The sequence below is a fragment of the Stomoxys calcitrans genome, chromosome 4 (genome assembly GCF_963082655.1).
Source record: "Stomoxys calcitrans chromosome 4, idStoCalc2.1, whole genome shotgun sequence".
NCBI classification, from domain to species: Eukaryota; Metazoa; Arthropoda; class Insecta; order Diptera; family Muscidae; genus Stomoxys; species Stomoxys calcitrans.
Window position 1 is genome coordinate 128,110,518 of NC_081555.1, and position 15,530 is coordinate 128,126,047.

Genomic DNA, 15,530 nt, shown 5'->3' on the forward strand with positions numbered 1-15,530 from the left:
AATAGATCTGTTTTCCCTTTATAAAATCAGCTGACGAGAGCCTTAAATCTGGATTTAATGAGCAGTGTAGCGGGGTTTGAGAACACCTTGTTAAATCCGCCTTGAGTTTTTCTTTTATTTTAAACATAACGTACGTAACGTCTGCTGTAGAGCCGACCTACAAATGTGAACAGCGCATTAAACGCTACCAAATACGTCAGAGTAACTGTGTAACTGAGTGTGTCACATATTCATCGAAGTTTATCGATAATCAGCTGACTGGCACCGAAAAAAAAATAATTTTTAGTTAGGTGTTCGTGAAAAACTAAACTCGATTTGCGAAAATGTTAGCGCAGTTAAATTAAACAAATTATTTTAATTGGAGGAATGTGACTAGATTTCTCTATAAAATTGATAAAATTAACAAGAGTTCCAATCAAAGCAATCAAAATGAACATTTCATGAGTAATTATCGACGTCGGGAGAGTTCGGTGCTAATTAGTATTGCAAAAATAGCGAATAATAGTTTTTAAATAATAAATTTAGCAAAATGGGAATATGATTTGTTCCTAAATGAAAATGTAGAAATAATTTTTGTTCAATAAAAATTCACAAAACGGCGAAACGACAAAGAGCACTTTTTAAATTACATTTATTGAGGTCGCCCGTGTTCCGCAGCGAAAAAATCTATAATTTTTTGAAAGTGGAGCAGATGTATGAAAACGAAAATTGAGACTAGCAAAATTGAGTGTGATTCAATGTTGCAGGAAAAATGAGACCAAAACAAAAAATACGAAAATTCATTGTTATGGAAATGCCGGGAAATGTAAAGATAATTTTTTTAAGTTAAAAGAAGAGGAGGCTGATGCCTCTTACGGAATTTGATAGTTGCTTTCAACTATATTGACCAATGTGGTCCTAAATGGGTGAACATTTCTATCTCACAAATGGGGGAGTATGGAATGGACAGTCGCAGTCAAAAACTCCTCAAAATGGCATGTAGTACACAACAACTTGTTGTTGGCGAAAGTGATGATGGCAATCTAGTAGAGGCTAATAAATACAATGAACGAAATAATCGGACTGACAACAACAGCAGCAGCAATGAAACAGCAGAAGTATATGAAGTATTGCAGGCGAACAACAACAACGATGGTGGCGACAACAAACCGCAAAATAATGTAAACAAACTAAAGCCAGCAGCAAATTCTCAAGTCATACTACTTACACAACCCCATACCACCTCAGCAGCGAATGCTACGAAAGGCGCCAAGGAAGGCAGTGTTAATGTTGGCGACACCAATAGCGATGATGGCGAACAAGAAAATAATCAAACTTTTTATGAAGCCACAGGAGAACCGGAACTAGTGTTGACATTGGCTAACACTTTGGAAATAACAAATGACGTCACATCACGACCAGAAACGGCAGCAACACAATTAGCTCCAACACAGCAAAATCATGCTGCCACAATGAAAGACGACGACAATGAGGTGATTGATGAACAACAAACGCAACTAAAGTTGCCGGCCAATAACTCCACAGACAATGAGTGTATGCCATCCCACACCGCTAACGTAGCTGCCATCGTCGGTCTACGCGATAATGATGATGATGAAGAGTGTGAAGGCGCTGTTGGCGTGACATCCAATGTTCCAACTGATGTTGAAATTTATTCATCAAATTTGGAGAATGATATCACAGTCTCAAAAGAGGAAAGCGAGGAGCCAATTGTGATATTGCGCAAGAAAAGGGGAAGAAGTAAGTTTTTACTCTCTATAATCATTTATTATCGTATGTACGTACATATGACGTGCGTATGTATCTTTCAAAACACTTATGTATAGGTTTCCACCGTGGCCAAATAAACAAAGGTGGCTGGTCCAAATTTGGCCAGTAGATTGATCTTAGAATGTACTATCTTGTAATGTAAGCCTTTAGTCATATTTAGTTAACTATGTCAAATATGACCATCTATAAAAAAAATATTTGTTCCTAGAGAGAATGTGGCCACCATAGCCATATTCCACATAGTTAAACGACCTTTTGGGTCTATGGCGCCCATAAGGTGTGGGCGAAAAGATTTAGCAAATTGTACCTGAAATGGGAGGAATAGTACATTTAGTACGATTTCGCCGAAGCAAGAACTTCGGCTTAAATGATTGTTGTTGTGAAATGAAGGGGGTAGATAAAAAATATGAGCAAAAGTACTGGAAACAGGAGAAAACGTACATTTGGTACCGCAATTGGTTCCGGCACGAGATAGTTGTGAGCTGGAACATTGAGCTCCAATTTGTTTGGTGTTCATTGCAGATTGTCGATCTTCCAATTTAGGTCCTAATCCCATAAAAGCGGATTTGTAGCCCGATTTCACTGACACTGTGGCTTGTATCAGGGTTCTCGGTAGTAGTGGGTAGTGGAGTGGTTATAAAAGAGGATGGTTATTTTATCCATGGTGGTTGTTTTTGTTGTTCTAGCAGTGTGTTGTACATTGAGGCGGCAGCCCTTGCCGATGAAAGACTTTATCGGGTCGATCCGGGACGGGATTGCTCTTTGATATGACAAAAGTATCATTTCATTTCATTGATTCATACACTGTTATACAAAGTCGGCCCAGTTCCTAAATGAAATGTTCATGGCAAAGTATTGGGTTGCCCAAAAAGTAATTGCGGATTTTTCATATAGTCGGCGTTGACAAATTTTTTCACAGCTTGTGACTCTGTAATTGCATTTTTTTTCTGTCAGTTATCAGCTGTTACTTTTAGCTTGCTTTAAAAAAAAAGTGTAAAAAAAGTATATTTGATTAAAGTTCATTCTAATTTTTATTAAAAATTCATTTACTTTCTTTTAAAAAATCCGCAATTACTTTTTGGGCAACCCAATATGTATGTGAAAGACCTTGATAGGAGTTTATTCTGGTACAATTTTGGTTTAGCCATCTATTCCAATTCCAGCACGGTGGGCTCTTATATTAAATTTAAAATTATATGAATTCTTTTATCTCAAAGGAAATTTGAGTATGGTGGTGACTGATTCTGACACACCTTTATTAGGAGATTATATTAGTATTAGTTTGTTTCGACTATTTATGACCAGTTCAATAAAATGAATTGCTTTGTATTGAATTGTTTTGTTTTAACTTTCAAAAACGGTGCCCCATTTGGTCTAATCGGTTCGTAACCTGATAAAGCTCCCGGATTTTGACTTCTTTAGCCGCTAGGTTGCTCAATTATTATCTGATTTGGCTGAAATTTATCATGAAATGATTTTCTTTTAACTTCCAATATAGCTCTCATATAAACGGATCTCGGATCTTGAGTTCTTAAGCCGCTAGATGGCGCAATTAATATTCAATTTGGCTAAAATTTTGCATGAAATGTTTTGTTATGTCTCTTAACAAATGTGCCAATTGTGATATAAATCGGTTCATAACCTGAAATAGGTCCCATATAAACCCATCTCTGATCTTGAGATCTTAAGACGCTAGAGACGGTAATTATTTTCCGCTTTGGCTGAAATTTTACATGAAGTGTTTTGATAAGATTTCCAACAATTGTGCCAAGTATGGTCTAAATCAGTTCATAGCCTGATATAGCTTCCATATAAACCGATCTCCCGATTATGCTGTTTTTGCCTCTAGAGGGCGCAATTGTTATCGGTTTGGTCGAAATTTTGCACAATGACTTCCACTTTGGTCTCCAACAGGCAAACCAAATATGGCCCCAATCGGTTCATAACTTTGTATAGTTTTTGTTTCATACTTTATCCTATTGAAAAGGTATTTACAAAAAGCTATATAAGTATTTGCAGAACTCTGCTGACATTTTAGTGATATCTTATTACTTTGTTAACACTCTTTGACTCTCTTTAAAATCGGGTTGAGTGGTGGACCCTCCCCCATACTACCATTTGCAAAAACGCCCGATCTCGGAGATGAGTGCACCGATTTAGGCGAAATTTTGTATGCCACCTTTTGGTACCCAAAAAAACTCGAAATTGGTATAAAATTTTGGGGTCGAATAACCTGGCGGACGCACCATCCCAAAACCCACTCGAACGGACATGTTAACCGATTGGGACAATATGGGTATCAAATGAAAGGTATTTAAGAGTAGAGTACGAAACAAAAACAACACCCAATAGGACACTTTTACCGATTTGGGCAATATACTCATATTGCCCAAAGCGGGTTCTCCCCATCCCCAAAAGCCCCCAGCAGGACATATTTACCAAATGGGACAATATGATACTCAAATGAAAGGTATTTGGGAGTTAAATACGAAAATGTATTAATGAAGAAGTATCCCTGTTACTTAATGGAATGTTCATGGGAAATTAAGTATTAGTTCCATATATACATCAATACATCGCCGTACTTGCATATATAAAGCCCTAGTTATTAAAAATTTGAACACATTAGCTCTACATTTCATAGGGTTTGTTTTATAACCCATCTAAAAACCTTCACAGAGGTCCATCAAATCCGGCTCAGACTTAGATATGCATAGTTCGCAATTTCCACTTATAGGGTAGGTGTAGGGTATTATGTAGTCGCCACCGCTCGTCTCTTGGCTTTCCTTACTTGAGAATTCCATTTACAAAATTTCTTTTTTCTTTGTTTCAGCTTTAAAAGACTACAATCACATCAATCAGCAAACTTCGGTTGCAGCTGCCGAAGATGAACAGGCTCAAAAGCAACGTCAACAAACTCTTTTGACAACAAAATCCTGTGAAACGCCAGCATCGGCAACCACTCTCTCACCAACGAACTCATATAACGGTAGCATAGGAAGCGATGGTGGCGGTAGCGTGGGTGGTGGTGCACGACGCAAGTCATGGACATTGTCACCGCAAAGTGGTACTTCAACACCCCTAAGTGGGGCTAGGAAAAAGGAGAAGCGAGCAAGTGTAAAATCACCGGCTTCATCAACACCAACGACATCGACGGCTACAGATTCCTTTAATCTATGGATCGCTCGTGAATGCTATGAAACGGTGCCAGCCGAAACAGTGTTTGAAGTCGATAGCAACCAGGGCTTGGTGGGATCAGCTAATTTCACCATAGATGAAGAGGCAGACGAAGAAGCAGCCGCAGTTGAAAGTTTATTGGGGGCAGCAGCAGCATTGCATGCTTCAGCCAGTGCCAGTAAAGAAGCTCAGATTCAGCGTAGACAAAAACATCTTCGACAACCCCAGCATAGACCCTTAGAGAGATCCTGGCCCCCCAGAGCCATTGGAAGGGATTTTCGTTTACAGGGTGACGTGTTTAAATTTGATATTTTAGATACGGATGACTCCATGGATATATATGGTGGTGTTTGTGGCCCCAATGGCTATGGCAGTAATTCCAATAGCACCAACAATTCACCTCTCTACTTACTGAACAGTGCAAATTCCAGCAATTCCTCAAACTCAAGTCCACAATATGAGTTAAATGCTACGCCCTCTCCCCCAGCAATGAAGTTTAAGCCACTGATAAAAAAGAAAATAGGGCCCGATAGCTACATTAATACGATAAGTACCAAAAAAGTGCCAGCAAGTGAAACCTACGAGTTTCCGGCATTTCCCACAAAGGAGAATACTTCCAATACACAATTTCCACAGACGCCTTCAACGTCAGCTTTGAGACAGCACAGACCATTGACAAGAACACTATCGAATGGAAAGTCGGCCTACGAAGATAGGCAGTCACATTCACCCAGTCGCCTAATGCTTTCACCTAAACGTCATCGTAGCCCACCATCGGGATGCTCTACACGCAGTGCTTCCCCATTAGATTTTCAATTGAGTCCGGATGCCCAAGTTTTAACTTGTGGTCAGCAGCAAATTTCCGGTATAGGTAGTGGCACTGCCTCGCCCGTTTTGCATAGTCGTCCCCAACAAAGACTCTTGAAGCGTGTGGGAGGTGTGGGGGCAGGAGCCGCAGCCTCATCTGGTCTTATATGTCCACCAACTCCAACGCATCATGCCAGGCGACAGGCACGTATGCAGCAAGCTGCCGCATCAGCAGCTATGAACAATAATCTCGACGATACTTACATAGGTACAGGAACACCCAGTGGAGGTGGGGGTGGTTGTGCTGGTGCCTTGGGAGGCCAAACTCACGCTAGTCATTTAGATTATAATTATCTTTCCTCACGAACCCCACCTTCTTCGCCAGCTTTTCATGCGTCTGCCAATACTCGAATCTCCGATGATCGCTCACGCTCTGCGGAACTCATGCATTTGGGAGCCACTGCAGCCGCAGCCGCAGCTACATCTCACATAGAAGTGGTGGATAATGATGAAGATGATGGAAATGCCTCAGATGATATGGGAATTGTCCACATAACAAGCACCCGATTGCCTTCAATACCTGAGAGAGGAGCAGCAGGTGGTCTGTTACGTACTAGTGCCATATTTTCAGCTGAAGCTGATGGCAGCAATATCAATGCAAGCGCTGAACCCTTGCCTCCGGCTTGGGAGGCACGAATGGATAGTCATGGCCGCATTTTTTATATTGACCATACCACAAGGACCACATCTTGGCAAAGACCTGGCACCAATGGTTCTGCCACGCTTAATGGACCCGCTGGCAGAGAGCAACATCATCGCCAGCAATTGGACCGCAGATACCAGTCGATTCGTCGCACCATTACCAATGAAAACCGTTCAAATGCATCCGCACCTAATGTTGATAATACTCAAACCTCGCAATCACCACATGCCATGCCCCACAATAATAATCACCAAAATGCACCATCCAATTTCCAGCATGTCTCACTGTCTGTTCACCCAGCTGTTTTAATGCTATGCCGTCCCGATTTTTACTCAATGCTTCATACCAATGAAGATGCTTTGGCCATTTACAACCGCAATACTGCCCTTAAACATATGGTTATACGTATACGCCGTGATCCGTCGTGTTTTCAACGTTACCAGTACAACAAGGATCTGGTGGCACTGGTCAATTCCTTTGCACAGCTCAATCGAGATTTGCCCTCCAGCTGGGAGACCAAATTGGATCAATCAGGGAAACAGTTCTTCATAGATCACAACAATCGGCAAACTTCGTTTATGGATCCTCGTTTGCCTATTGAGTGTCCCCGTATAATACGCCATCGCCAGCATCATCCACAGTTCGATGCCCTTGATGGCAATTGTATGTCGGCGGCAAATCCTCCTTTGCCTCCACCAAGACCATCATCGACCTCATCGTCATCGTCGGCGACCAACACCTCAAGACAAAGTCAATTTTTACAAAACGATAATATGCCTCATTACACCTCATCTTCGACATCCTCATCGCCCTATAACAATGGACCCAGCTCATCGAATGCAATATCGGCAAATAATGGTTACAATGAAGTTCCTGTGGCCTACAATGAAAAAGTAAGCAGTATATCTTTCAACCCCAATCTACGCTTTTGCCTGATGTTGATATCTGATCTTTTTTTTTAGGTTATTGCATTTTTGAGACAACCCAACATAATTGAAATACTACGAGAACGCCAAGGCCAAAACAACGTTTCGCGATCCTTGCGAGAAAAAATTAACATACTTCGTGTGGAAGGTGTGCCAGCATTAGAAAGATTGGCACATGATCTACAATTGACCATTTTATTAAGGTATGTAATTGCAATGTTATTCTCTTCTTTTGAGTGCCGAGTCCACTTATCTATTCTTAATACTGGGTGCGACATGGAGAAGTATAATACTTTCCATTTAGATCCTATGTGAACATTTAAATAGCATTCATCTGAGGATGAAGGTCTTAAATACTTGGCCACTTTATAACAAACCTATATATTCCAGTATAAAAGATATAAAACAATTTTAAACAAACTCTAAACACTGTGACATATAGCATGTTTGGGTAAACGTCTTAAAGAGCGCAAAAGAATACAGCTGGGCTACCACAGTATTTCTACACTCTTAGAGCCAGGCAGACCGGAAAACAGTTTTCATCCCTATACAATCTTTTCTTGTAGCATGATCTAATCTTATTAGCGACCCATACATGTTCAGCTTTTCAGCTGCCTTATTTTCCGCTACGACTTGGAGGCTCTGTAGAGCCAAATAACCTCACACATGACACCGTTCACAAATCTCACGAGACCTCCCAGATACGATCGCAAGATCACCCAGATCGCAGAAGAATCGGCTCCCCGGAAAAGAGGGCCTGCGTCCTTGCAGACCTGGACATAAACAAAGCAAGTGCTTCGTAGTCTTCTACTCATCCTCATCAAGAAATCATTGTGTGGTATTTCCAAGCGCGCCGCCATGCGACCTTTGGCACAGTGTCTGCTTATGACCCCTTTTAAGATACTAAGCGATATCTCGATGACAGGCCATAGCGCTCTAGCAGTCCGGCAACTATCCGCCGAATCCCATCTTGCCACTGACGCCGTCCTGCCATCTATTCTACTTTGTTCATTTGTCCGCCCCTAATATCCTGGAATCCTTTCATGTCCGGGAACGCATGTCAGCGTCACATCGTGGACCAGGGGCCTAACCTGGGACTACAAACAATCTGCCCCAATTGGTTGCATATCCCGCATGCAACTGCCGCATGCAAGCTGCCCGCGGTGCGAATCGACCTTCTCGAATTCCCTAGTACGAATCCTCTTATTCACGCCCTCCACCATACCATTGTCCCATAGGTCAGTTCTGGTCTCACAATGGTCGTATACATCCAATAAATCATTTTGGAGATTACTTCCCTTCTTTCGCGCATCCTCCTGCTGGAGTAAAAAGAGAGCAGTGCCTTACGCCCTCTTTACTCCGTTCTTCGCTTCCTTCGACAGCTGCAGGGTGATCTCGTCGAAAGAGGAGATTCTGAACTTCCTTCTTCTTCTGAACAAACAATCTGCCCCAACTACAAAACAATCTGCCCAAATTGGACTACAAACAATCTGCCCAATTGGTCGCATATCCCGCATCACTGCCAAGGCTCCCCGCGGTTCGAATCTCAGTGCCTCAGTGTCGCATAGATCAGTTCTGGTCTCACAATGGTCGTATATAATCATTTTGCAGGTTACCTCTTCCTTCTTCTTCCGCACATCCTCCTGCAGGAGTAAAATGCGAGCAGTGCCTTACGGCCTTTTTACTCTGTTCTTCGCTTCTTTCGACAGCTGCAGGGTGATCCCGTCGAAAGAGGAGATTCTGAACTTCCTTCTTCTTCTGAAGAGGACTAGCACCTTCTTCCTTGTGTTGATCTTCAACCCATTTCTGGGAGCTCGCTCGCAAAATCCGTTCTAGCCAGCGCAGGGTCACTCCAAGCGACTCCTGCAGGAGTGACGGAATATACCATTAGGTACGGACACAATCTTCACCACGTCAACGATTTCTCTGATGAGGTCAACCGCCAAGGCCGCATATATAGGTATTGCGATATCTTGATCACCGACATCTTCCTGACAAATCTCGGTGTAGCTCCTCCGGATGCTAAGAGTGCTAAGATCTTTCGAGAGCTTTTCAATACGTCACAGAATTTCGCCCAGGATGATGGATTTCGCCTTCCACGTTTCCTTCTTGAACTAGCCAAGGGCCTGATGATATTCGTAACAGCCCTCTGCCGTGCTCTCTCGCTTCAGCTCCGTTGACCACCATGGCTGATTTTACGCGGCAGTACTCGTTCGGACATGCCTGCGGCCTCCAGTTCCTTTGCCAGAGGCCCCGTAGAGGGCGCCAGCTTCTTCACATGTTTCCAGAATTTCTCTCAGTTTGTCCTTCTCGGGTTTCTCCTCTTCCTCATATCGTCCTCGACCTGTAAACATATCTTATAGTGATCCGAAAAGGAGCATACGGTACAGACGTTTCTGCCCCAGATTTCTATTGCCCTAGGATAAAATTTAATCATAAACTGACTCACCGCCCTTGTTGGTATCCGTGCCTCACCGGAGACTGTGGTGTGCATTGACGTTGCACCTAGCACAATGTCAAGTCCCTTGTCCTTGCATCAGCTGGGCGAACTTTGGACTGTATCTGTAGATAGGTGTATAAAGGCAAGAACCAATTTTGACTTGTGCGGTCTCTCCAAAGCACTACCGTTAAGTCTTCATCGCTGAAACGAGAAATCAGAGTTGGGTTTACATCTCTACTGGCTACGATACAGCTTCTAATCTTTCCTTCTGCTGGGGGGAGATAAGATTTAATTTACGTTATTTCGTAACCACAGTACTTGTACCCATTGTTTTCAGAAGCTCATCTTTGGCTGTCTCTGAATGGTGCAGGTTAATCTGCACTAACTTCAGGCAACCCATGCCCCCATAGCCCTTTGGGCGGCTTTGTCATCATTGGAGGGCAGGTCTGCCATCAAACTCACTTAGACGTTTTCTTCCATTGTGATACCACAGGAACAGAAGGAGGAGACGCCTCCTAATTCCTACCGTTGAGCCATCCAGCTCACTTTAAAAAGCCCAACAACTTGCGAATGTTTACATCCGCTAAATCAGATAGATTCTCAAAGAAATGAGAACCTAAAGTGGAACTCCTTCTGACTGCTATTGCGGGACACACACACGGAAGGTGTTTTATAGTATCTTCTTCCTGGATGTCCTCACAGCATCTGCAAAAGTCGTTTTTGGTCTAGATCGGGCAAATATTAATTTGTCATAGAGGTATTTAGGTGTTTGCTTCCAAATGATTTTATATAAGAATAGTAGAGATCTAATTTTAAGTATTGTCGAAGATTGCCGAAGCTACAGCCATAAAGGGAAGTAGCCAAGCGAGAAACATGTTGAGTCCTTCTTATACCATAGACATACCTAATAATGCTGTTGAATACTACATTTAATTTTCGTTCGCTTAGTGAATCGCAGTTTAGAAAAAGTTCACATCCATAGATCGGACCAGGAATCAAGAATATCTTTGCTAACAGAATTCGAATTTCGATTGGTGTATAAGAGTGTGTTATCCACAGTGCACACAGCTGTGCATATGTCTGCCCGGCTGACCAAGTTAAAGAACTGTTAAAAATTACACCTATTGTAAATTCTTAGCACTAGACACAATATCAATTTTCTGTTGATTTATGGTGATACTCAGGTCTCGCAAACTTAATTATTTTTTTTTTTGTGAATAACAATCACTTTCGATTACTGTGGGTTCAGAAATAAACCATTTGCTGTAGGCCAATTATAGACACTGGCCAAATTCTCGTTGAGTTTTGCAACACATTCACTAATATTATTAACAGAGCCGTTTAGGAATAACTACACGTCATCAGCATACATAAGGATTTGGCTATGGACCAGTTGGGTAGGAAGATCGTTTGCGTAGATCGAAAAAAGGAGCGGACCAGTTATTGAGCCTTGTATAACTCCCTTGGGCACTAGAATCTGCTCTGATATTGAATCACCTAGGTACACTGATTGTTGCCGATTACTAAGATATGATTGAACCAATTTGATAGAAGTATCGCTAAAATTGAAAAATCTTCTGAGCTTCATATATAAGTTATGGTGATCAACCGAGTCATTATTCGATTTAGGGATTGGGATTATCTTTTATCTTTTCCAAATAGTCAGATACAGCGGTCAAAAAAAGTATTCATCATTAGCAAAATTGATAATAAATTCACTTATTTTGGGTAATTGAAGAAAATTTAAAGTAAACAAATAATGCAGTTTTATGCAATAGTTTATTTTTCGTAATATGTTTTAAAATAAATTCAAAAAATAAATTTAATTAGCGCAAAAAATGCAATTTTATATAATAACACCAAAAACAGAACAAAAAAAGTATTCATCATTGATGTGCTATCATCAAAGTCAAATTCAAATATTATTTGGGAATCCCCCTTTTCTGTTTTATTTAGTAAAGGAGGCTTTGCCCTTGACAGCAAATATTTAATTTCATTGAAAATATAGTTTTTGTCAAAATGGGTCGTAAGCAAAACGAGGTTTCTGATGAGGTAAAAGTTTTGATAATAAAACACCACAGGAATGGTTTAACTCAAAAAACTATCAGTGAAATATTAAATAGACCACGATCTACTATACAATCCATCATCAGAAAGTGGACAGAAACGAAAACTGTTGACAATAAACCAAGATCTGGTCGACCAAAAGCACTTTCAGTTGGAGATGTGCGTTGGCTAGTGCGGCAAGTTCAGAAAACTCCGAAGACAAATGCGACCATTCTTCGTAAAAACACTATGGAATATTTAGGGAAGGAAGTTACTACACAAACAATTCGAAATACACTCAAAAGGCATAGTTACAGAGGAAGAACTGCACGTAAGAAGCCCTTTATAAATAAAATAAACCGAGTGAAAAGGCTAAACTTCGCAAAAATGTATGTAAAACAGCCCGAATCATTTTGGAAAACAGTCATTTTTGCAGACGAGAGCAAGTTTAATCTTTTTGGGTGCGATGGAAAGGTCATAGTGTACAGAAAACCAAATACAGAGCTTGAAGAACGAAACACAGTTGCTACTGTAAAACATGGTGGAGGTGGTTTAATGGTTTGGGGGTGTATGGCGGCTTCAGGAGCGGGAAATCTTGAAATTATTAATGGAGTAATGGATCATAAGTATTACATTGACATTTTAAAGAGGAATTTAAAAGATAGTGCTGTAAAACTTGGGCTTGGTAATAACTTTCAATATTATCAAGATAATGACCCCAAACATTCTGCTTTAAATACCAAGATGTGGATGCTGTATAACTGCCCCAAAGTCATTAAAACTCCTCCTCAAAGTCCCGACTTGAACCCAATTGAACATCTTTGGGAACATCTCGAACGCAAATTGAGAACGCGCAATTTTTCGAGCAAGAGTCAAATGCAACAGGTGATAATGGAGGAATGGACTAATATAGACCAAAATATAACCGCTAAATTAGTCCAATCGATGTTTAAAAGAAGTTATAAGACGCGGTGGTCGAATAACAAAGTATTAATTTTTTTAAATTATGTTATTTATTTTTTTGTTTTTTTGCAATGATGAATACTTTTTTTGTTTAATTTTTTGTGTTCAGCTGTAAAATGGCCCTTTTTGTTCCAATAAATACTATTTTTTTCTTTAAAAACAATGAAATTGTGTACATATATATCACACAAGCACTACTGCATCATTAGTTTAATATGTTTTTATTCCAATTGTCTTTTGTAGACTTATTAAAAAAAAAACATTGAATGATGAATACTTTTTTTGACCGCTGTATGCACAAGTGATTAGAATTGAATTAAAGAGATGAGTAAAATAAGGTAGAAGGTAAGGAACTAATATTCTAATGAATCTTGGGTCAATGTTATCAACACCAATAGCATTTGACTTGAATGATCTAAGACAATGTAAAACTTCGTCGTACGATACACATCTAAATTAAAAACTGCAATCAACATTTGTGCTTTCCGGAAGCCTATAAGTGTCTTGGTTAAAAGTCGAGTCTATAAAGATTCATTCAATTCATATATATCACCATGGTAATTAGAAATTGCCTTGGATTTTCTAATTCCGATATCGATTATAACCCTCCACTTGCCTTTTGTGTCTAAAGCCGAATAATATTGGGTTGCCCAAAAAGTAATTGCGGATTTTTCATATAGTCGGCGTTGACAAATTTTTCCACAGCTTGTGACTCTGTAATTGCATTCTTTCTTCTGTCAGTTATCAGCTGTTACTTTCAGCTTGCTTTAGAAAAAAAGTGTAAAAAAAGTATATTTGATTAAAGTTCATTCTAAGTTTTATTAAAAATGCATTTACTTTCTTTTAAAAAATCCTCAATTACTTCTTGGGCAACCCAATATTTGGATGAATAATATTGTAATTTTGCATCACTAATGCGGAATGCCGTGCGGAATTTTTCATGAAGTTTTGGCGTTTTAAAACGTTCCCACCTGGAGTAGGCTAGGTCCCTGTTACGAATAATATTTCTAATAGTGCAATTAAACCAAGGCTTAGTATCCGATTTCTTCATCTTAGTCCGAATGGGGACTGTTGCATCATAGATACGTCCAATGTTATCTTGAAGAAAGCTACATTTCTCATCGATAGATATAATATCAAATATCCCTTTCCAATAGATTTCCTGAATCCTTTCATCTTAGTCGGAATAGTCAACATTTTTGAATTGGCGGTACGAAAACTTCTCCACTGTCTTTGACACAGTGAAATTGTAAGCCAGATAAATCAAATCATGTCTTGAGAAACAAAGGACAGATATTTGATCATAGAGCGAAATATTAGAAGTATTATTCACAAAGAACATATCCAAAAAGGTATTAACAGTTGACGAAAAATGAGTGGGGTTTCTAGAATTGGTAGGGGAGAGACCCAGTGCCAACATATTGTCCAGCTATAATAACATCGTTATATCCCTATGTTTCGTTATATTCAGGTTCGAATCCTGGCCGGGCTCTGCCGAATTTTAATTTTTCAAGTTTTTTTGCCTGTTAGGGCGAGATCATTAAATTTTACAATTTTTGTTTGTTTCTCTTTCGAGACGAGCTGAATAATCGAAGATGCAGATGGAAAAGGAATGCCAAAGGTAGCAACACACACCAACCACTATGGGACGCGTTTCGTCTTTGGTTAGAAGACTTTTCAACCATATTAGGTGTGATGGCTTCAAGGGCCGTGCGTTGGTATGTTGTATTTAAATCGTATTAATTGCGAAAACGCAATTATTAGTTAGATAAAACCCCCTCGAATATATTGTATATTCCATTTAATCCTCAGGATTAGATTTTAATCGGAATTTGGCTTTTAACGTGTTCCTTGCATATATGGTAACACCACCCCCACGATGTTCTCTATCAGATCTGAACACAGTATATCCATCCAAGATTATCAAGCTATCTGGTATTGCAGTGTCTAACCAAGTCTCTGAGAGACATATTATATCAATTTCCGCATTTTCGAATATACACTTGAAGTCATCAATCTTGTTTACTATACTTTGAAAATGTATGTGGCATTTCTTCAAACTATCTCTTTGTCTTGTTAAAATATCCAGATTTCGAATTACGTCTTTAGAATCTCTATCTACACTAATTAGATTAGAGCGGATACATATATTTTTTGGAGCATCGGAAAAAATTTGAAAACAAAGAAATTCGTTTCATCGAATGTAGGTTTAGAAAACGCTACGAAATTTTTGCAATTTTTTCATATTTTTGCATATTTTTTGCATAAATTTTGAACATTTTGCATATTTTTGCATATTTGTTGACTAAAAAATCCCAGTTATCGAAGATGGCTTAACCCACTTAAGCTTATTTTTGTATGTACCCATATAATAACTCAAATATACGAATCTGGTGTTATGTTTGGGGTCAAGCTATTGGGTGAACCGCACAACCCAAAAGGACTTTGGTAGATTGGGATAATATCTGATTCAAATGTAAGGTATTTGGACACATGTCATCTAGACTCGACCGATGGCTATTTTAAATTTGGCTCTGCAGAATACTAAGATATTACTTAGCACTAGAAAGAGAATGAAAATGACCGGTTGGGTCATATAAATAATTTTTTTTTGTTCAAAAATGTATATGGCTTTTTATTAAATTAATGTAAACTTTATGTTAAACACATTATTTTATTTGTAAAATTTTCTTTAAAG

The 15,530-nt window shown here is 39.6% G+C and overlaps 1 protein-coding gene across 1 annotated transcript in view; it reads left to right on the top strand.

Moving 5' to 3' along the window:
- Nucleotides 1–304: 304 nt before the first annotated feature.
- LOC106084257 (E3 ubiquitin-protein ligase HECW2) overlaps nt 305–15,530 on the top strand; it is an 82,111-nt gene continuing 66,885 nt past the window's right edge. The window contains exons 1-3 of the mRNA XM_013247828.2: nt 305–1,740; nt 4,604–7,350; nt 7,420–7,586. Coding sequence (XP_013103282.2) covers nt 927–1,740; nt 4,604–7,350; nt 7,420–7,586 — 3,728 coding nt within the window. The 5' untranslated portion in view covers nt 305–926. The remainder of the gene's footprint in view (nt 1,741–4,603; nt 7,351–7,419; nt 7,587–15,530) is intronic.